Source organism: Dasypus novemcinctus, chromosome 3 (genome assembly GCF_030445035.2).
Source record: "Dasypus novemcinctus isolate mDasNov1 chromosome 3, mDasNov1.1.hap2, whole genome shotgun sequence".
Lineage (NCBI taxonomy): Eukaryota > Metazoa > Chordata > Mammalia > Cingulata > Dasypodidae > Dasypus > Dasypus novemcinctus.
Window position 1 is genome coordinate 158,116,350 of NC_080675.1, and position 21,554 is coordinate 158,137,903.

Consider the following 21,554-nt stretch of genomic DNA (forward strand, 5'->3'; position numbering starts at 1 on the left):
GAGCCTACCATTTCCCACTAACAGAAGCATCTGTTTTGGTGGTTAGAATCATGACTTGATAGGAGGGACTTTCTCAAATTTTGGTTTCTAAATATTTCCAATTCGTAAAGTCTTAGATACCAGGTCCATTACTGTAGTAAAATTGTTACTGCAATGGAAGACAGAAGAAGAGAAGCTTCTAAACTAATGCCTATTCCTCCAGTTTCCACAACTGATACCACCTGAGTTAATAATGGTACAATGGATTCATTGACTGGAAAATAATAAACAACTTACTAACTCATTAACTAAACCCAAAGTGCTATACTCTAAATCGCTTACCCCCCCAAAAATAAAAAAAAAAATTTAAAAATTAAAAAAAATAAAAAAAAAAAAAAGTTTGCCCAATGATGCCATTATCTATACTGAGTTTCCAAGGATATTTGGTTTAGCATATTACGGTCAAAGAGAAAAATGAAGAGAATTATCAAAAGTAGTTCATCTCTTTCTAAGTTATATCAGAACCAAATAATGAAATGGAAACAAAACATCAAAAGAGTTGAAATCAGTCTTACCCACTGCACCCGATGACCTTATTGTACAGATAGGACGGCAAGCCTTTCAGGTGAACATTGTTATCCACGTACACATATTGAAGTTCTCGGGATCGACCTAAATCTGGGTTAGAAAGAAAGTACTATCATTCCTATAAATAGGCACCAATACAATGTGAAGTGTAAAATTTCAGAAACAGTATTAGAAACAAGTCAAAATTTCCTTTCTAGAAAAAAATATTTAACTCTAAGTGTAAAATGATATAACTCGGATTAGAATATATTAACATCTTTCCTGCAAAAAAATTTATGATTTTTATAGGCAATTTCAACTTAAGAACAAAGTTTGTTTTAGATCATTTGGCTTTATATTTTAGAAGCGTTATACAAAGTGATTAAGTTCTCAGATCAGCCTAAACAAACCTAGTTCTGCAGCTATATTAAGATTTACTGTGTTTTGAGCTTCTGGTCGACCAAGGTGGCAGTGTAACACGTTCCCAGGGTGCCATTCCCCCACAGAACTCTTTGAACTAACAACAACTGGCAGAGTCATCATCCTACAACTCCACAAAACACTGAAGAGTTGCAGTAATTGGGTAAGTGTCAAATTAATAAAATGTAGCTTTAAAAAAAGATAGGGGGAAGCAGATTTGGCTCAATGGATAGAGCATCTGTCTACCACATGGGAGAGCTAAGGTTCAAACCCACGGCCTCCTGACCAGTATGGTGAAGCTGGCCCATGCACAGTGCTGATGGGCGCAAAGAGTGCCATGCCATAAAGGGGTGACCCCCACGCACAAGGAGTGAGTTCTGTAAGGAGAGCTGCCCATCTCAAAAAAAGTGCAGCCTCCCCAGGAGCAGGGCCGTACACACAGAGAGCTGATGCAAGATGACGTAACAAAAAGAGACACAGATTCCCAATGCCGCCGAAAAGAATACAAGTGGACACAGAAGAACACACATGAATGGACACAGAAAGCAGACGACCGTGAGGAGGGGGAGAAATAAAAAATAAAAAACAAAACAAACCAAAAAACAATAGGGGGAAGTGGATATGGCTCAAGCAGCTGGGCATCTGGCATAATTCCTATACACAGCCTGTGGTATCTATATATAAGGGCCAATATCAGTGGCAGATAAAAGACTAAGCCACGCAATTCCTTTCTGGCTTGCCCTCCCACAACTTGCCCCATAGTCAGAAAGTGCTTACAGATAGCTAGAGTAGTCTTAGAAGTAATTAAGTCAAAGCAAACAAGTCAAATAGAAAATTATACCCAATAGCAGCAGAATACACATTGTTCTCTAGGGCACACTGACCATTCACCGGGACAGTTCAACTGTTTGGTCAAAAAACAAGCCTTAATAAATTAAAAAATATTGAGATCATGCAGAGTACCTTCTCAAACCACAAAGGAAAGAAACTAGAAATTAATAACAGAGGGAGAAATAGAAAATTCAGAAATAGGTTGAAATTTTAAAATGCACTCTTCAACAATCAATGGGTGTTCCCACCACTTCTGCTTTTTGGAAGAGTTTAACAATGGGTATTAATTCTTAAAACATTTTGTAGAATTCAGCAGTAAAACCATCTAGGCCTGGAGTTTTTCCCCTTAAATTTTTTATTTTGAAATTATTTCAAATTTCAGGACAGGTGCAAAAATAATACAAAATCATATAGAGAATTTCAATATTTGGGTTTTTCTTAATAGGTAATTTTGAAAGTACTAATTCAATGTTTTCACTTGGTATCGTTCTACTCTTAAGTTAGTTTTGGTAGCGTCTGTCTTTCTAAGAATTGTCTAGTACATTTAAATGATCTACTTTGTTAGTGCATAATAGTTTTGTTCAGAGGAATCCTTTATAATCCTTTTTATTTCTGATTATTTCTGAAAGACTCATTTCTATTCTACAATTTGAGTCTTCTCTGCTTTAATTTTGGTCATTCCACCTAAAGATTTCTTAATTTTGTTGATCTTTTCATAGAACCAGCTTTTGGTTTCACTGATTTTCTCTACTAATTCTCTATTCTCTATTTTATTAATTTGCTCTCTAATCTGTTATCATTTCCTTCCTTCTCCTAGCTTAGGTATAAGTTGTTCTTTTTCCCATGTCTTAAGATGGAAAGTTATTGATTTGAGATTTTTCTTAATATATGCAAATTGTCCCTCAAGCACAGCTTTAGCTATATTCTGTAAGTTTCCATATGTTGTGTATTCATTTTCATTCAAAGTATTTTCTAATTTCCTTTTTCATTTCTTCTTTGAGCCACTTATTATTTAGGAGTATGATGTTTAATTTCCACATATTAGTTAGTTTCCCAAAATTTTCCCTATTATTAGTTTCTACTTTAATTCCACTGTAGTTGGAGAGCATACTATGCATTATTTCTTCCTTTTCAATTTATTGAAGTTGTTTTATGGCCTGGATAATGGTCTAGCTTAGAGAATGTTCTATGTGCACTTGAGAAACATATATTCTGTTGTTTTTTGGTGGAGTGTTCTATAAATGTCTGTTGGGGCTACTTGGTTATAATGTTGTTCAAGGTTTCTCTTTTCTTGTTGATTTTCTGTATAGTTTTCCATTATTACTGAAAGTGTAGTAGTGAAGCCTCCAACTATTCATGTTGAATAGTCTATTTTCTCCCCCCATTTTTGCCAGTTTTTGCTTCATGTATTTTGGTGCTCTTATTTTAGTGCTCTGCTATGAGGTGCATGTATCTTTTTAATTATATTTTCTGATGGGCTGATCTTTTTGTAAAATGTTCCTCTTTATATTTAGTAACATTTTTTTGTTCTAAAGTATTTTGTCTGATATCAGAATAGCCACTTCAGCATTCTCCTGGTTGTTTGCATGACATATCTTTTTCCACTCTTTACTTTCAATTTGCTTACTGAATCTAAATATATCGATATGTTATTATCCAGTTTGACAATCTGTGTCTCTTGCTTAGATTGTTTCATCCATTCACATTTAATGTTATTATTGACATAGTTGGATTTATGGCTGTCATTCACAATTTTGTCTATAGGTCTCATGTCTCGTTTTTCTATTTTTCCTTTCCTGCTTGCTTTTGTATTACATGAATATCTCCTAATGAAGAATTTTAATTTTTTAACTATTTCTTTCATATTTTTAGAAGTTTTTGTTTTCTAATGGTTCCTCTAGGGTTTATTAGATACAGGTGGACTTTCAAAATCAGATTCAAATTTATATGGCATGATTCCAGTGATACATAGAAATGTTGTTCCTATAGAGCTCTATTGCCTTCTTTTCCACTTTTATGCTATTATTGTTATAGCACATCTCAATGTGAGAAACTCTGTAATATATTACTATAATTATTATTTTATATTATGTTACTGTAGTCATTTCCTTAGCCCAAACAGCTTTGCTCCCACACAGCTCTGTTGTGCTGTTATTGGTAAATATAGTAGACATGTATTTCTATATGTTATCAACCCAATAATACTATATTTGCATTTTAAATAAAAGAAAAAATATACATTGATATTATCCTTCACAATTACAAAATTATTTTTATTGGTACTCTTGTCTCTTCATGTGGATTCATGTTATCACCTGCAATTACTTGCTACCAACCTGAAGAATTTCCATTAGTATTTCTTGTTGAGTATGTTGAGTATGATAGCAACAATTTCTGTTTTAGTTTATCTGTGAAAGTTCTTAATTTATCTTCATTTCTGAAAGGCAGCTTTGCAGGATATAGGTTCTGGTTGGGAGGTATTTTTCTTTGAGCACATTGAATGTTTTCTCAGTCCTTCTAGTCTCCACTGTTTGTGATGAGAAATAAGTTGTTAATCTTATTCTCTTGTAAGTAATGGGTTGTTTTCTCTTGCTTTCAAAATTTTCTCCTAGTCTCTGACTTATAGCATTTTTACTGTAATGTTTCTCTTTGTGGATTTCCTTCTATTTATCCTACTTGAGTTTATTTGGCTTCTTGGCTATGCAGGTTATTGTATTCCAAGAAATATAAAGGAGGCTTTCAGCTAGTATATCTTCAATTTTTTTTTGCTTCATTTTCTGTTTCTTCTTTTTCTGGTTGGTGTGCTTTATGGTGACCTACATTTCTCTTGAGCTCTCTTATTTTGCTTCATTATTTTTTCTCTCTGTTCTTTGGCTTGCATAATGTCTATTGATCTATCTTCAAGTTCACTTATTCATTTATCTGCCAGTTCAAATCTACTGTTGAGCTCCTCTATTGAGATTTTTATTTGTTATTGTACTTTCCAAATCCAGAATTTCCTTTTGGTTCCTTTTCATAACCTCTATCTCTTTTTTAATTTATTTTTTTAATTGAGAAGTTGTACATTAATAGAAAAACCACACAGAACTTACAGAATGCCCATTTGCCCTCCTCCCCTACTACAAACACCTTGCATTAGTGTGGTATCTTTGTTGCAACTGATGAGAGAATATTATTATAATTGTACTATTAACTATAGGCCATTAGAGTTCACTGTTTGTGTTGTACAGTCCTATAATTTTTTAGAAATTTATTGTAGTAACATATATAGAACCTAAAAATTTTCCCTTTAACCACATTCAAATATATAGTTCAGTGCTGTTAAGTGCATTCAAAATGTTGTGCTACCATAACAATCTATTACCAAAACTCTTCTGTATTCCTGCAGGTATCTGTGGCTTGTACCCTCACTTTATTCAGGTCTCTCCTCAAATGTTGCCTTCTTAGAGAAGTTTTCTCTACTCTGTCTAAAATAGCAAACCTGTCATTCTTTGATTCCTTATTCCATTTTAATTTTCCTGACAGCACTCATTAATATTACATATTGGAATGTATATTGTCTGAATCCTTCATGAGAATTCAATTCAGTGAGAGCTGACTATCTTTTATACAGTTTAATCTCCAGCATATAGATGAGTAACTAGCAACCAGTAGTCACTCAATAAATATATCCTTAATGACAAATTTTAGCATTTTAATAAGACTGTATTACTGGAAGTTAAAAAAAAAACAGCTCCCTTGGAAGATGGACTGAAACATCAAAGAGATAAGCAGAGACTAGATGCTAGGATCAAGCAGGGAGGAATGTTTGAGTGAGAATTTATTTTATTATAGTCAAAGGAAGGAGATGTGGGAACTCTTGGACCCACTAGCTAGAGAGGCCATCTCCCAGGTAGTCATTCAAAGTTATAGCCAGATAACTTCAAAGTACACTACTTATACAGAAACACAGCTATAAAGGGTCATTAATGATCAGGTCTCTGGTGGATATTTTAATGATTTTTTCTTCCTTTCCTATGATTTGAATAATAAATATAGCAAAACAACAGTCCTTATGCTTAAATTTTTTAAACTAAAGTATTACTCCATTTTCTAATCACTATATACCATATTAGGCTTTTAGAAAGAAAAGTCCTCATTTCTGCAAAATCTTCACTTTTCTTCATTCTTCAACCCCTCACCTATCCTTGTATTCCTTCAACAAAAACTCAACGCCTACTAATAGTAGGTACTGTGCCAGAAGCTGGCAATTAAAAAATATATATATATATTGTCCATATTTTGACTATTTTTATGAGAGAGACTCTTAGTGATTTTTGAAACCATATATGGAAAAAGAAGGGTTCAGTATCATGCAATGACCCAGAGATTGGAGGATCAAGCCTATAAGATCAGACTAAATTTAACAGGGTTAAGTTCTGGGTAATAAAATGCTGACAAACTTAAGGGATAAAACATTTTGGAAAAAAGGACCTGATTTTGAGAAAAATCGAATTTCTGCTGAGCAAGAGTTGCAACCTAGCTAAAAGGTGAGGGCTAAAAAGTCTCAGTGCCATGGAATGCAAGGCTGCCCTGAGAAGAGGAACCTGCCCAATAATTCTGGCTTGGGTTAGAACCATTTCAGAATGCACAACCATCTTCTGCATCTAGGACGAAGGTCATCTGGCTCAGCCCTAACTGCCTATTCTTGGCTTGTCTACAGTGGCAATCCTGCTCCCTCAGATGAAAACAAAAGAGCAATTTAAGTGTTGATACCACAGTGGGAGAATTAGTTGCAGGGGTAGTTCTAAGGTTTGTAATTACTATGAAAATTTGTGTAACTTGTTTTCTAAAGCATTTAAACATTTGGTTAATGATCAGAACACTGCATTTAATGAATTGGATAGGACTTTCCTTACAAAGTCCATTGTCAGTAATGTGATCAGATTTTCCTTAGAATTATTAAAATATTTATGCTGCTCAAGACAATTTTACTTTAGTTGCAAATGAGCTATTATTATCCTCCCACAATTAAAAATAGAAGTCACTATAAACTGTAAAAAAAAAAAAAAAAAGTTGCCAAAGCAAGAAAAATTGTAGAATTATATATGAATACTTATACTTTTTCTTTTCTTAATACACTAGCTAACAGAACGTGAGAGGGCATTTGCAAAACCGGTATCAGAGTACTGAACAAACTTTAAAATTCAGTAATTCTATTGTCTTATTACTCTGTTCCACCATGCTGATCAGAAAGCTTATTAACAAACCAAAAGTCACACAGATAAAAAAAATGCTGGAAAAATATGCCACCCCAAACTGTCCTCATTAGTGATCACAAAGACTCAACCAGAACAAAAATCATTTTGAAAATAATTATTTGAAAATTATATAATTCACAGACTATCCAATCAAAACATTTTAGTGAGCACTTTTCTTTCTTGTATTTGACTAAAATTCTCTTTATTTGATCACCACCACCATCACCTAACATTTATTTTTAAAAATTTTATTTATTTTAAAAAGATACTTAGATTATACAAATGTCACATAAAAAATATATAGGCTTCCCATATGCCCCACTCCCCACACCTCCCACATTTTCCCACATTAACATCCTTCATTAGTGAGGTACATTCATTGCAATTGATGAACACATTTTGGAGCATTGCCACTAAGCGTGGATTAAAGTTTACACTGTAGTTTATACTATCTTTCACCCAATTCTGTAGGTTATAGCAAAATATATAATGGCCTGTATCTGTCATTGCAATGTCATTCAGGACAATTCCCAAGTCCCCCAAATGCTCCTGTATTACATCTGTTTTTCCCTCTCCCTGCCCTCAGAACCTCCAGTGGCCACTGCCTCCACACCAAAGATATAATTTCTTCCATTGTTAGAATTACAATAAGTCTATAGTAGAATACCAGTAAGTCTACTTTAGTCCGTAGTTCAATCCCCAATCCTGAGGATTCTGGGATGACGATGTCCACTCCACCTCTAATTGAGAGGAGGCTGCAATCCCATGGGGCTGATGGATAGGACTCTCTTGCTTGCAGTTGTAGACACTCTTGGTTCCTTGGTATGGTAGTTGTCCATCATCACCTCGATGTTAGTTTTCCTGGGTGAGACCAATGAACTGAAGAATAGGTTTTGCAACTCTGTTGCGATTCAGGGCCTAGCTGGCACATGGAGAGCCCAAAGATTTAAGTCTCTTGGACATATATCTACAAACTCTACTATTAATCATAGGTTCAAATAGAAAGGAGAGACATGTTTAGGGAAATCACAACTGAGTCCAACTCTGTCTTTCTGGGGAGCATAAATTCCAAAGTAGGGCCCACTGGCAAGGCACCAAACTCCTGAGCTATCTGCCCTGACTGTAGTGTCTGGATGTCTCCAGAGCCCTAAGGAGTCCTGCTATTTGGGGTAGTATCTACTTTGGCAGTCAATGAGCTCCTGCTGAGATGTGCATAAGTGTTACCTCTGGAATAACCTCCTGACTCATTCTGAAGTCTCTAAACCATATAAACTCATTTGTCTTTACCTTTTCCCCCTTTTGGTCAAGGTGTTTTTCCAGCTGCATTGCTAGTTGTTGCTTGGTAGTAATCCCTCAGTACCAGGTAGGTTCATCCCTGGGAGTCATGTTCCACACTGGGGGGAAGGTAATGTATTTATATGCTGGGTTTAGCCTAGAGAGAGGCCAAATTTGAACAACAAGGAGGCTCCCAGGAGGCAACTCTTAGGCACCCTATATACAATTTTTCTTAATATCTTGTAATAATTATATTGGAAATATGATTGTAATCTTTTGCTTATTCTCTAGGATAGAAGAGATTTAATGAAAATGGAAAACCAACCTCAACCAACATTCCTACCACACGTCCTTATTTCCACATAAAAAGCACCCAAAAGATGTATCTAAGACCAGAAAAGAAAAAAATCATAAAGTATGTAGACTCTAGAAGAGAATAACAATGCTGTAAAATCAAGCTGCAAACATGCACAAAATAAAAGGCACTAATTGAGAAAAGGTGGGTCACGGAAAAATTACTATAATGTAGGGTATAAGTGGACATATATGTCAGTTCTTTCCCTTTCTGACCACATGAGCAAAGCCTCAGTTTGCATATATGTCAAATGGTATTTTAGTACCTGGTCACTGCAATCTACCAAGTTGTTATGTTAACTAAGGGTGAAAGCCATCTGTGGAATTTAAATCACTGTATGCTATGTTTCTTTAAGTATCAGAATATATTATTACTGAAACATTATATAATGCTACTTGAGTAAGCATATATCTACTCATGTACAAGACTATAAATTTTTTAAAACATAGATGGAAAAATATAGATTGAAATGTTAGAATCCACCTGTAACTGAAAAGCCTTCAAAATTACAATAAGAATTCCTATTCTAAACTTCTTTAGTACTTCTCTAAAATTCTCTGATACCCATACAAATCCTGTAATCACAAAAGGAAATTTGAAGTTAAAATTGGTGGATCTGAGTATGGGGTGTTCCGCATTTGGAGTTCTCTGTATGGGTTCTGTATTATTTTTGCAACTGTCCTGTTAGTATAAAATTATTTCAAGATAAAGACAGTTAAAGGGAAAAAAATTCTGCAGACTATAAAGGTATACAGAACGTTACAGAATTTTTTTTCTTTTTTTAATGAAACTACATTGATAGAATAAAAATGAGCTTTGGTCTCTGCTTAGCTTTTCAGAGCCAAAGGGAGCCAAGAAAAGATTTTTTACTTGAGTTTAGACTGTGATAAGGAGTGCTGGACACTAATTAAAGGGAGTAGAACACAAACTTGGAGTCAGACAACTCGGATTTGAATTCTGGTTCTGCCACTTACTACATGTGTGCTTTTAGTTTTCAAATCGGTAAAATGGGGAAAATAATACTGTCCTTCAGATTCAGTGGGAATTACTAACAAAGTTTATAATCCTCAGACAGAATTCTTAGCATTCTTGACATGCTGTCTTCACCAGCCATCTCCCTAGCAGTTGTTACTATCACTATTATTAAGAGATCTACTTGGAAGTATGGACTACAGTAGAAGGCCAATTAAGAAAAACTTCCTTTGGCATGCAGCAAACAATACCAAGAGTTGGTGGCCAAAGCCTCTAAGGATGGTGATTGACCCCCTCAAGCCAACGACACAAAATGGTATATAACAGAGGAAGCACTTCTCTTCTCTTGTATACCACAAAAAGGATTTGTTAAAATGAAATGAGGTTACTTGTAAAGGCCATAATTCAAAGTTAAATAAACGTTGGTACTTGCTACTTCTTATATAGTTTAGTCTTCTTTGCTATAGTTTTAGAGAAAATAATGAAGAGTCAATGATTTAAAAATGCTACCTGGTTTAGATCTTATCTTAGGTTGTCAATATTTCAAAGAATTTTGTTTGCGCCTCCTGACCACTTTGTCTGGGGATTTAAAGTTTTCATATATGTCCATAATGGTATGAACTATTTTATCCTGAAGCTGAAAGAAATCAGGGACCCCCCCCATGTTCAAATCTATTGTACATTAGCCAGCACAATACCTCACAGATATGAGAATTTAATACAGACACTTAATCTTTCCAGACAACAAATCTGATATAGAGTGGGAAAATGCAGTGCTGAAATTACATGGTGTAGTAGGCTTTGGAGTGAGACAAAACTGGGGCTAAATCCTCACAGTACCACTTGTTGCTTCGTACCCCATGGCAAATTAACCCCTCTAAGCCTGTTTCCCCCTTTACAAAAGGGAATAATGATACTTAAAGAATTGTTACAAAGACTAAACAAACATTAAAATGTCAAGCTTGATTTCTGGCATAACAAGTAGTGCTCAATACATCTTCGTCTTTTACCTCCCTCTTCTGAATACAAAAATAACACAAAACAGAGAACAGGATTATAAAGAGAGAATTGGGTAACTCTGTTCCTTTAGTTGACACAGCAAAGCCTGCTGGAAAGACTGAGACATCCAGAAGCTGGGCAAGGTCACAGGCTTGTAGAGGCCTTGCTGTGATACATTCATGAGAGCCTGCTCTCAGCCAGAAAGCAGTTTGCCAGCAAAACCCCCGAACACAATGGAATGGCATTTTAATCATAATGAGACTGAAAAAAGAGTATTTTCAGTGTGAAAAAGCTTTGAGATATTTCTTATACTCTTACAACAGAAAATTTTGGCTCAATAAGTAACTTTAGAAGAGACCGTTCATCTATTAACTGAGGTGATTTGTTTTCTTCTTTCTATTAATATATCAATACCTTGTAATTTATATACCACGCAATAATAGTTTAAAGTTCTCAGGATAAAAAAAAGCTACTCAGCTGGTGAACTTTATAAAGCAAGGAAGCCTTCCATCTGCATAGAGGCTAGAAGAACAGAGAACTTTTTCATGTGGCTTTTTAAAAGTGGGGTATTGTGTCTACAATGTTCCCTGCCCCCCACCCTGACCAGGCTCAACAGATCAAAGCATTTTTGCTTAGAAATTAGCAAAAGCTAGGAGTCCTACACAAACTCCAACTCCTTTTTTTTTAACCCCAAGACTCTGGCATATGCAGTACATACGGCGGAAGATGGAACAAAATGCTCCTGTGTCTAGGCTGTTGCTCTTAGTCGTCCTGGGAAAGCAAGACAGCGCGACGGTGTGGGCCAGAACAGAATAGGACCTTTGTTGACTGCACACTGACCAGTCTGAAAAACTCATTTATTTTATCAAAAGGTGAATGACATATTGTCTTCAACCAAATGACAGTGCAATACCATAAACCACAACATCAAGGCAAAAGACTAAACTGGGTTGTTTGGAATGCTCTATCAATATTACAGTTATTATCGTAGTTCATTCAGTAAGTCAGAGGTATCAGTCATAATGACAGCATTTCTTAATTACTATAAAATAGGGATTTCTTCACAATGAATTCAGAGTAATTTATGGTGAATTCCAAAATAATCTCTTTTTCTCAAAGATTTATTTTAACACCCCCCCCCCCCCCCCGCCCGTTGTCTGCTTTCTGTGTCCATTCACTGTGTGTTCCTCTGTGTTTGCTTGCATTCTTGTCATTTGGCACTGGGAAACTGTGCTGCTTTTTTTGGGTGGGGCAGCTCTCCTTGCAGAGCATACTCCTTGTGCGTGGGGCACTCCTACAGAAGGGACACACCTGCATGGCACGGCACTCCTTGCATGCGGCAGCTCACCACACGGGTCAGGAGGCCCTGGGTATTGAACCCTGGACCTTCCATATGGTAGGTGGACACCTATCAGTTGAGCCACAACTGCTTCCCCCAAAATAATCTTTAAAACTAATTTAAAATAACCTACATGATGTCTTTTACAGAGAGAACACTTCAACCACTTTTTCAGGAACTCTTTTCCAAGTACTAGCTTTTTTAAAATGCATACATATATAAACATACAGAGAGAGAGTTCATTAAATCTTTTACACAGTTATATTACTTCTGATCTATTAAGGTTTTATAAAATAATACTTCACAGTGAATTATAATTTAATAAGAAGCTTTATACACAGTAAATCATCAACTGTTGAATGGAAATAAATTGATTTTAATGAATTCAAATGACCAAAGGGCTTCCTCTGCTGTGGGGTTAAATATGCTTCAGCATCTCTATTTCTGTTGTACAGTTCAGGTTACAAAGAAATGATTACAAGCAGTGGGCCAGGCACTGTGCTAGATGTTTGGGGTATAAAATGAAAACACACACAGAGCACCTACTCTTTCTTACAATCTAGTGAAATTCTTATTTGGTGCTATGTAATATTTAGGAGTGATACAGTATCTTAAATGGACCTTATTTAATTTTCACAATAGTACTATTACATAGGTATCAATATTCTCCTGTTACTGAGAGACTTAAATTAAATAACCTTCCTAGGTCCAAGATCACACAGCTATTAAATAGTAGAGCTGGGATTTAAAGGTATGCCTGAGTCAAGAGTCTGCCTGCTTAGGGAAGCAGATGTGGCTCACCTATGAAAACTGTTTATCTCTAAATAAAAATTACATGTAACTGCTTTTGGAAAAGGCCATAATCTGACATTCCTATAAGAGGCCTCACAGAAAACTGCTTTTCTCCTAAGTCAAATGTCTTTAGCAAGAAACTGAATTCAGTAAGTGACTTCCCAAAGTAAGATCCCCACCTCAGGCAGAGACATTACAGCACCTATTTTGTAAAACCTTCACGTTCCTATATTATGCTGGTGGAATCATGGCTAAAACCTAGGGTCCTTCAAAAACTTGAAAACTTCAGTTGTGCATGTGTGTGTGTGTGTGTATGCAGCTATCTCCAAACTACTCTAAAGAGGCACCCCTACTTGCTAAGTTTCCAAGAACAGTTCTGATCTCCAAGGAAGGCAGGCCCAGCAGAGACATGCTTAACTTGACTCTCTCCTGGATACTTTTAGCACTAGACGGCTTTGGCTTATCAGGAAGGAGTACAGGGAAAGCCTTCAAAAAGCATAAGCTCCATAGAAGGACAGCTTATGGACTCAATTATTTTCTTCCTAAAGACTTAATTGTTCCCTTAACCTACCTTCTTGGTGTCAAAAAAAAAAAAAAAAAGACTGAGGAGAATGCTAAATTTCTGTCAGCTTCATCATCTTCATCTTCACAGATTTTCTGTCTCCAATTTCCTGAATCTTTCTTTGACAACCTCACATTGCTGCTCTCTGGTTGTCTCATCCATTTCTTTGTAAAGAATATCCAATATGCACACAGTAGAAAGACCATCCGCGATCTACTCCCTGGCCCATTGCTCCTGAGGTCCTCAAAGAATCCAGGCATCAAAACCAGGGAAGAGCACTGCTTCAGGCAGCCTGTCTCTTTCTTACTGGCAATAGTCATCTCACCTCTTGATTGTATTTCTTCCTATACTAAAGTGGAACACATCCCCAGGGCAGTTCGATCACTCCTGGCAGATGGGGGAGAGAAAGCCAGAGAGGCTGCCGAAGTTGGACCTGAGACTCAGAGGGAACCAGAGCATTTCACAAAACAGCAAGCCCAGGAAGGTGCCCAGAGTAGTGTGAAAGCTGCTTCCATTTCCTGGGCTGTCCACAGTCCCAGGCTTGGGAAGTATGGTTACTTTGACTATCATGAGATGCTATTCAGAACCCAGCATGGACCCCTGTAAATATTTATTCACAAGTTGGGGTAGCTCTGGCCTCTAATGCTCTTTGACACCAAATTAATAAGTTTACCAAGGAAAAATTCTCCTGACATAGAGCAAGGCTTTGGAGGGTGACAAAAAAGCTGGAGAGAGAAATTATTCTGTAAGGTTTTACTCACCACTAAAAATTGAGTACTAATGAGAAGATACCCATTTCCTTAGTGACATCATCATTTAGCACAATGCAGGCAGAATATGCCCAGTAAATAACTTAGGGGCACCAAGGGCACGAGCAGATCTCATCCTTCACCCAACAACTATTTCTATCCCACCTCTACCTTGCAGCAGCCACTGAAGCTGGGCTACCCAATAATGCAAGCCTTTTTCAGGAGACACAATGTCACTCCTTGGCACCATTATGAAGAGTTGTCAGGGTCCTTCCTACTGGAATGGCTTCCATCTCTTCTCCCAATGCCACAGCAGCCACAGCACACACTCACCTTCCTATACTCACTGCCAGGACACCAGGCAGGAATGCGCTGCAACTACAGGGGAATGAAGAGGCAGGGCTGGGGCAGCTACAGTAAGATAGCATGAACAAACAAGAGGGACGTGGAAACTAGTGGGACGCAAGACAGGTTCCAGAGACTAAAGACTAGTAAACCAGATTCATCTCATTTGAACAACTCCAATTACATGTGAGATTCTAAGCAGAGCTAGAGGTCTTGTTGTGGGTTGAACTGTATCCCCCCCAAAGGAATGTTCATATCCTAACCTCCAGTACTTGTTATTGTGACCTTATTTGGAAATAGGGCCTTTACAGAAGTAATGCAATATGACTGGTGTCCTTATAAGAAGAGGAATATTTGGACACAGAGAATAAACACAGAGTGAAGATGGACATGTGACTCTGGAAGCAGGGATTGGAGTTATGCTGCCACAAGCCAAGGAATGCTGGGGCTACCAGAAGCCAGAAGAGGCAAGGAAGTATCCTCCCTTGGAGCCTTTGAAAGAAGCAAGGTCCTACGAACACCTTGAGTTTGACTTTTAGCCTTCAAAATTTGTGAGAGAATAAATTTCTGTTGTTTTAAGCCACATGGTTTGTGGTACTTTGTTATAGCAGTCCTAGGAAGCTAATAAGGGTCTCAAATGAGATGGGCATTCTGATAAGAGAATATTTGTTTATCAGACATGAGAATAGCATTGTGGCTCAGACTCTGGCAGGCAAGATGGAGCTGAGGGATACACAGAAAGGGTAGGTACTAAGCAAATAGGCAGATAGATTGGGAATGAGGGTAAGTAGAGTGTCCACAGGCATATGTGAACTCAAAAATGGCAGCGCCAAACTTAACACTAGAGGTTAACCACACCACAACTAGAAAGATAAGATGTAAGACATAATAAGCTCAACCTTATTCCCAAATGGAGGCTCCTCGCAGAGAGACTATGCTGCAAAATGGACACAGCAATTCACAGTAGAAAGAATGTGAGGTATAGAATCAAAGAGTCTGGAACTCAACTCTTTCTTACTAGCTGTGATTCTGGGCAGGTGACTTAACTTCACTGAGCCTCAATTTCCTCATCTGACAACCCGGAATTTGTCAATAGATTTTATAACCATTAGTTTCACCATAAGGTTTTTTTTTTTTAAAGATTTATTTATTTATTTATTTCTCTCCCCTTCCCCCACCCCCGCCCCTACCCCAGTTGTCTATTCTCTGTGTCTATTTGCTGCGTCTTCTTTTTTGTCCACTTCTGTTGCTGTCAGCGGCAGGGGAATCTGTGTTTCTTTTTGTTGCATCATCTTGTTGTGTCAGCTCTCTGCGTGTGCGGTGCCATTCCTGGGCAGGCTGCACTTTCTTTTGTGCTGGGTGGCTCTTCTTACGGGGCGCACTCCTTGCACGTGGGGCTCCCCTACGGAAGGGACACCCCTGCGTGGCAGGGCACTCCTTGAGCGCATCAGCACTGTGCGTGGGCCAGCTCCACATGGGATAGGAGGCCCAGGATTTGAACCGCGGACCTCCCATGTGGTAGACGGATGCCCTAACCACTGGGCCAAGTCCGCTTCCCACCATAAGGTTTTGTAATCATTAAATTAGAGCTGTGGGTACAATGCTTAATGGGATATGCAACCAAACATTAGGTACTAAAAGAATGATGCTATTAGTGTTCTTTCTAATAGTTGCAGTAGTATACATAAAATATTACTGTCAATGAAGAGGAAACACTCTTTCTTACACATATCGTCTATAATAATAGAATAGGAATAAGAATATGCAACCCCAAATTAAACAAATTAATCTGTTTCTGGTGACACCTCTAAGTCAAACCTTGCTAAGTTAAGCAATGCTTATACTGGAATTTGCAGCTTTAACCCTTAACTCTGATGTTATGCCAATAAGTTCTCCTTCTAAGCAATCAAACCACTTTTTTACCTTCATTAGAAAGTTTCTTCTTTGATTCCTCATCACAATTGTTTTTGTCATATTTTGAGGAGACAAAGTCTTTGTTGAAACTATAGCTGGTTTCAGCAGCAATATGGATTAGACATAATTTTTTATGCATCCATACAATAAAATCCTGTACACCACACAGAGCAAACCACACCTTTTCCTTTTCCCTCCCCTTTGTCTCTCCTTTCCTTCCTTCATTTATTATCGGCATTGACTGAACCACCCTAGCAATCAATAGACAGGGAGTCAGCATTGGTACAGGTCACAGCCCGTAGGAAGTGGTAAAGGAAAGTTTTGATGGTTACTATGGTGGGGGTGGGTGGGGTGGAGGTTCCTGAATGTAATAAAGGTAAAAAATTTTTTAGAATATAGTAATCCTCAAATTGAGCCTTCTCAGGTGAGAAGCATTTGCATTTATATACATATATATATATTTCTATATAATGCTTTATACTTTTCATAGTTTCTTATTCAACTTCAAAATAAGTCAAAGGTAAGCAGGATAAACAGTATTGTCTGGTTTACAGATAAGGAAAATGAACCCAGAGAGGTTTAGGTGATGTATTCAAGGTCACTCATTGTCAAACAGTAGAAATAAGCTAGAACCTGGATCTCCAGAGTTTGAAACTTGGTGCTTGTCTATAACCCATGGGTGAGTGCAGCAGGTTCATTTATTTTTTAAATCTTTTTAGATTTGATATTTTTCTCACTTGAAATAAAGCTTTTTTTTAAAAAAAGATTTATTTTTTATTTATTTTTCTCCCTTTACTCCTCCCACCCCCCAGTTGTCTGCTCTATGTCCATTTGCTGTGTGTTCTTCTGTGTCCACTTGTATTCTTGTCAGTGGCACCTGGATCTGTGTCTCGTTTTGTTGTGTCATCCTTGCTACATCAGCTCTCCATGTATGCAGCACCATTCCTGGGTAGGCTGCACTTTTTCCGCGCAGGGCAGCCCTCCTTAAAGGGCACACTCCTTGCGCATGGGGCTCCCCTATGTGGGGGACACCACTGCATGGCATGGCACTCCTTGTGTGCACTAGCACTGAGTGTGGGCCAGCTCATCACATGGGTCAAGGAGGCCCAGGGTTTGAACTGTGGACCTCCCATGTGATAGGCGAATGCCCTATCCGTTGGGCCAAATCCACTTCAATGAAATAAAGCTTTGATTCCTTAGAAATGTATCTTGCTCTTGAAATTTTGAGTATGGAATTTAATTATATTTACAGAAAAGTAATCTCCTTAAATTTGATAATGATTTATTATTACCCAAATGGGTGTTAATGTATCACAATATTTTAAAGTTTCCTTGAAAAAATTTCAAATTGAAAATAATATGTGCCCTGCATTATGTTGGAAAATATTTCCTTTCAAGGACTAGTAAATTATTCACTTCATTGCCCTCAGAGATAAATTATTCATTAAAAAATGCTTTTATGAGTAAAATTATATGATGCTTATTGTGACAATTTAGGGTTCTACAGGGCTTCATATTTTTAATTTTTTAATAGCTCTTTTATTTCTTTTAAGTTAACAAAATAATTCAATTCTCAGTGAAAATAAATGTATTGTTTTCTTAAAGGTCTATGTTCTTTGACCTATAATATGCGCAAAAAGGCCAGCTACAGACATCTGCAGTGGATAATGGGTTATTTATTAGTTAAGGTGTTATTTCTTGCTCAGCATGAAGTTTCAGCCAATTATTAAAATCTTTAAACTTTTGTAGTCTTGTTACTTGACAACATCAATTAGGATACCCAATACCAATTTTTTTTTTTACCTAGAAGAGAACATCTAAACAGATATAACTGTAATAGTAGCTATTCTTTCATAATGCTCAATACTGTCAAGTTTATAGTTATATATACATTCATATATATACAAATATGTTTAGTTTCTTCTACAAATTATAAATCTGATAAGTTTTGTCTCTACACATTTTTAACACAGATGCTTTTTTTAAAAGAATGTGCAATCCCTAAATGAAATAAACTTTATTCATTAAATGGGAATGAAGCTTTGATCATTGCAAAAATGGATTTAGTGCACCAATATACAAGATAAACAAAGATGGAACTTAACTAATCTTTTTTAAGCAAAGAAAACAAATGCTTTCCATTCAATCCTTTGGCTGTTTTGCTTTACCATATAAAAATGATCACTTACCAAGTGGCAAGAATGTTAGACGGTTTCCAGCCATGGAGAGCTCGTTGAGGCTGGGAAGCTGGCAAAGGTGACGCGGTACACACCACAGACGATTTCGGTCCACAGTTAGGTACTGCAGAGAAAGGCACAGGTGAAGCCTCTCGGGTAAAGTTAGCAAACGATTGGTAGAAATGTCTAGTGTCTGTAGCTCCTTCAAATCGCCAACCTCTACAACCAAAATCAAAATTAAGATAAATCATATCTTGATTAATTTAATGAAGTAAATATACAAAATGAGTCAATACTGTAACAGTTCAACCAAATAAAATCAGTAGCTACAACTATTTCCAAAGATCTGAATGCTAAAGAACAGGATTTTGATCTAGTATGCAACCTAGGTAGGTATTTTGAAATTTATCAGTCAGAATTTCTTAAATGGAGAAAAGCACTGGCATAGAGAATGGGAATGAGGAGACTGGAGAGACGCAAAAGGTGAATTTGAACGGGAAGTCTGTTAATATGGCTTGTTTCTTTTTGGTGAATCAAAAGTTGTAGTTAGGGTAAGAAAAGAATGATTATAATCACTTTATGGTCCTTGATTTTTGATACTTTTGTACTGTACCCTCTATTTAAGTAGAGAATAGGGAATTTTAAAATATAAATTATAGTATCTGGAGAGCAGATATAGCTCAAATGGTTGAGCACTGCTTCCCATGTACGAGGTCCTGGGTTCAATTCTTGGTACCTCCTAAACAAAACAAAATAAGATAAACAACAAAACACACATACACAAAAATCAAAACAAACAACAAAAAACACAAAAATTATAGTATCTAAGTGCATTTGTCAAATGAACTAAATGAAAGAATTCTGGACTAAGAAAAATGCTTTTGGAAGATTTCATGATAAAGATTATAATAATAAAACAAAATCATGAGGAATAATTTTTTTTTAAGTTTTTATTTATTTATATCCCCCTTCCCTCCCCCTACTCTGCTATTTCTGCTGTCTTGTCCATTTGCTTCGTAATCTTCTGCATCTATTTCTTTTTTTATCTTCTCTTCTCGTTTTTTCTCCTCTAGGATTCACTGGGATTAGATCCTGGGGACCTTTTGATGTGGAGAAAGGTTTCCTGTCAATTGTGCCACCTCAGTTCCTGGTCTCTGCTGTATTTCACCTTGACTTTCCCCTTTGTCTCTCTTTTGTTGTATCATCATCTTGCTGCATGATTCACTTGCGCAGGCACTGGTTCACCATGTGGTCACTGGCTCACTGTGTGGGTACACTTCTCTTTTTCTTTTCCACCAGGAGGCTCCAGGGATCGAACCTGGGTCCTCCCATATGGTAGGCAGAAGCCCTATCACTTGAGCCACATCCTCTTCCAACCAATGAGGAATAATTTTTAGATATTATCCAACCATTTGGCTTCTTTTAAAAAACTCACTCAAAATGTACTTAGTCTATGAAAGATACATGTTAATTCCACTGACTCCAATATTGCCTCAGCATTGAGGTCTGTAATTGTAATCTGTTCCATGGTGAATATAATTATATCCTTGTAATATACTAAATGACTGTTTTTCAAGGAACATCACCATTAAGCATCTGTGAGCAGGGGAAGGATATTACTATGTCTCAGGACACCCAGTGCACTCAAGATTCTACTGTAAGCACCATACAGGACAAGTCTACTTCTTCCGCATCATGGCCACTCAAATATCGAAGACCTCCATGATGTAAGCGCTCAGCCTTCTCTAGCTATTCCTTACTCCATTACTCAAGTCAGTCCTCTTAGTGTGAGGGTTCCTATGTTTTCTCCACTTGACTTCCCTTTGGGAACATTCTAGTTTGCTCAGGCCCTGGGATACTATTAGCAATGTCTTCTCAACTGGAGAATAAAGTCTTCTGCCCTCTTGGATGCCCAATTAAACAGATTAGATTCTTACTGATATAGACTAAGGGTCTTCAAACCACTGCCCATGAGCTAATTTTAGCCCATCGTCTACTTTTGTACTGCCCACAAGCTAAGACAGGTTTTTACATTTATTACCAAGCATTGACTAGCAATGCATCTGGAAAAAGACCTTAACCAAAAGGGAAAAATAGTAAAAAACAAATGAGTTTTTATGGTTGAGAAATTTCAACGTGAGTTGGGAGGTCATTCCAGAGGTTATGTTTAAGCATGTCTCAGCAGGAGTTCACTGACTGCCACAATAAATAGTGCCTTAATCACTAGGGCTCCTGAGGGCTCTTGAGACAACTAGACACTATATGCAGGGCAGACAACCAAGGAATTAGACTCATTGTTAACAGGTGCATTTTTAAGAAATTTTTCTTTACGCAAGTAATATTAGTGTAAAACACATTAATTTTTTATTTCTCTAATATTTACAAGAACTTTTTGCTAGGAAGTTCACACTCTATTGCCCAATTTCCCCAACACTGAACAAAAAACATATGAAGGTTAGGAAGGATTCAGTGTATAGCCTGTGACTTGGAACAGGAGTTTTATTTTCTGTGAATCTACCTGACTTACATGGAAGAAAATTTCCTCCCTGGCTCAATTAGCACATTATTCCATCTAACTAGATATGTCTGCCTGTCTATTTCACTAAAAAAATTTTTTAAAAATCGCTTCTGATTTGGGGTACATGGGGATGAGGAAATTGGGAGAAGAATAATAAAGTTTAAGAGGTGAAGAAAAAGAAAAAAAAATAAGGACTCTTTCTTACCTACCATTACATAAAGTGATTTTAGGAGTGAAATGGGACAGAAGTGTAACCAGTCAGCCACACAGAATAGGGGTCAGGTGCCAAGTCTCTGCCATCAAGAAGCATATACTTAGAAAAGATAATGTGGGACAGGAGCTCAGAGAAAGAAGAGTTACATGAGCGTTGGAGAAATAAGATTTATTGAAGGAGATGGGATATTGATAGGGTTAAGATGAGTAGATCAAAAGGAAAATGGACCCGCTATTCCTAGCAGGGGTTGGAGGTTAAAAGCATGAGGAAAGGAATGGAAGTGAAAATTTTTTATACAATCATGTA

General features: G+C 37.0%; 1 protein-coding gene across 2 annotated transcripts in view; it reads right to left on the reverse strand.

Moving 5' to 3' along the window:
- LRRC28 (leucine rich repeat containing 28) overlaps positions 1–21,554 on the reverse strand; it is a 213,246-nt gene that overhangs the window by 75,277 nt on the left and 116,415 nt on the right. For both annotated transcript variants that reach the window (XM_058294635.2, XM_058294636.2), the window contains exons 6-7: positions 18,529–18,735; positions 555–657 (exon numbers count right to left, since the gene is read on the reverse strand). In XM_058294635.2, the coding sequence (XP_058150618.1) occupies positions 555–657; positions 18,529–18,735 (310 nt within the window). The remainder of the gene's footprint in view (positions 1–554; positions 658–18,528; positions 18,736–21,554) is intronic.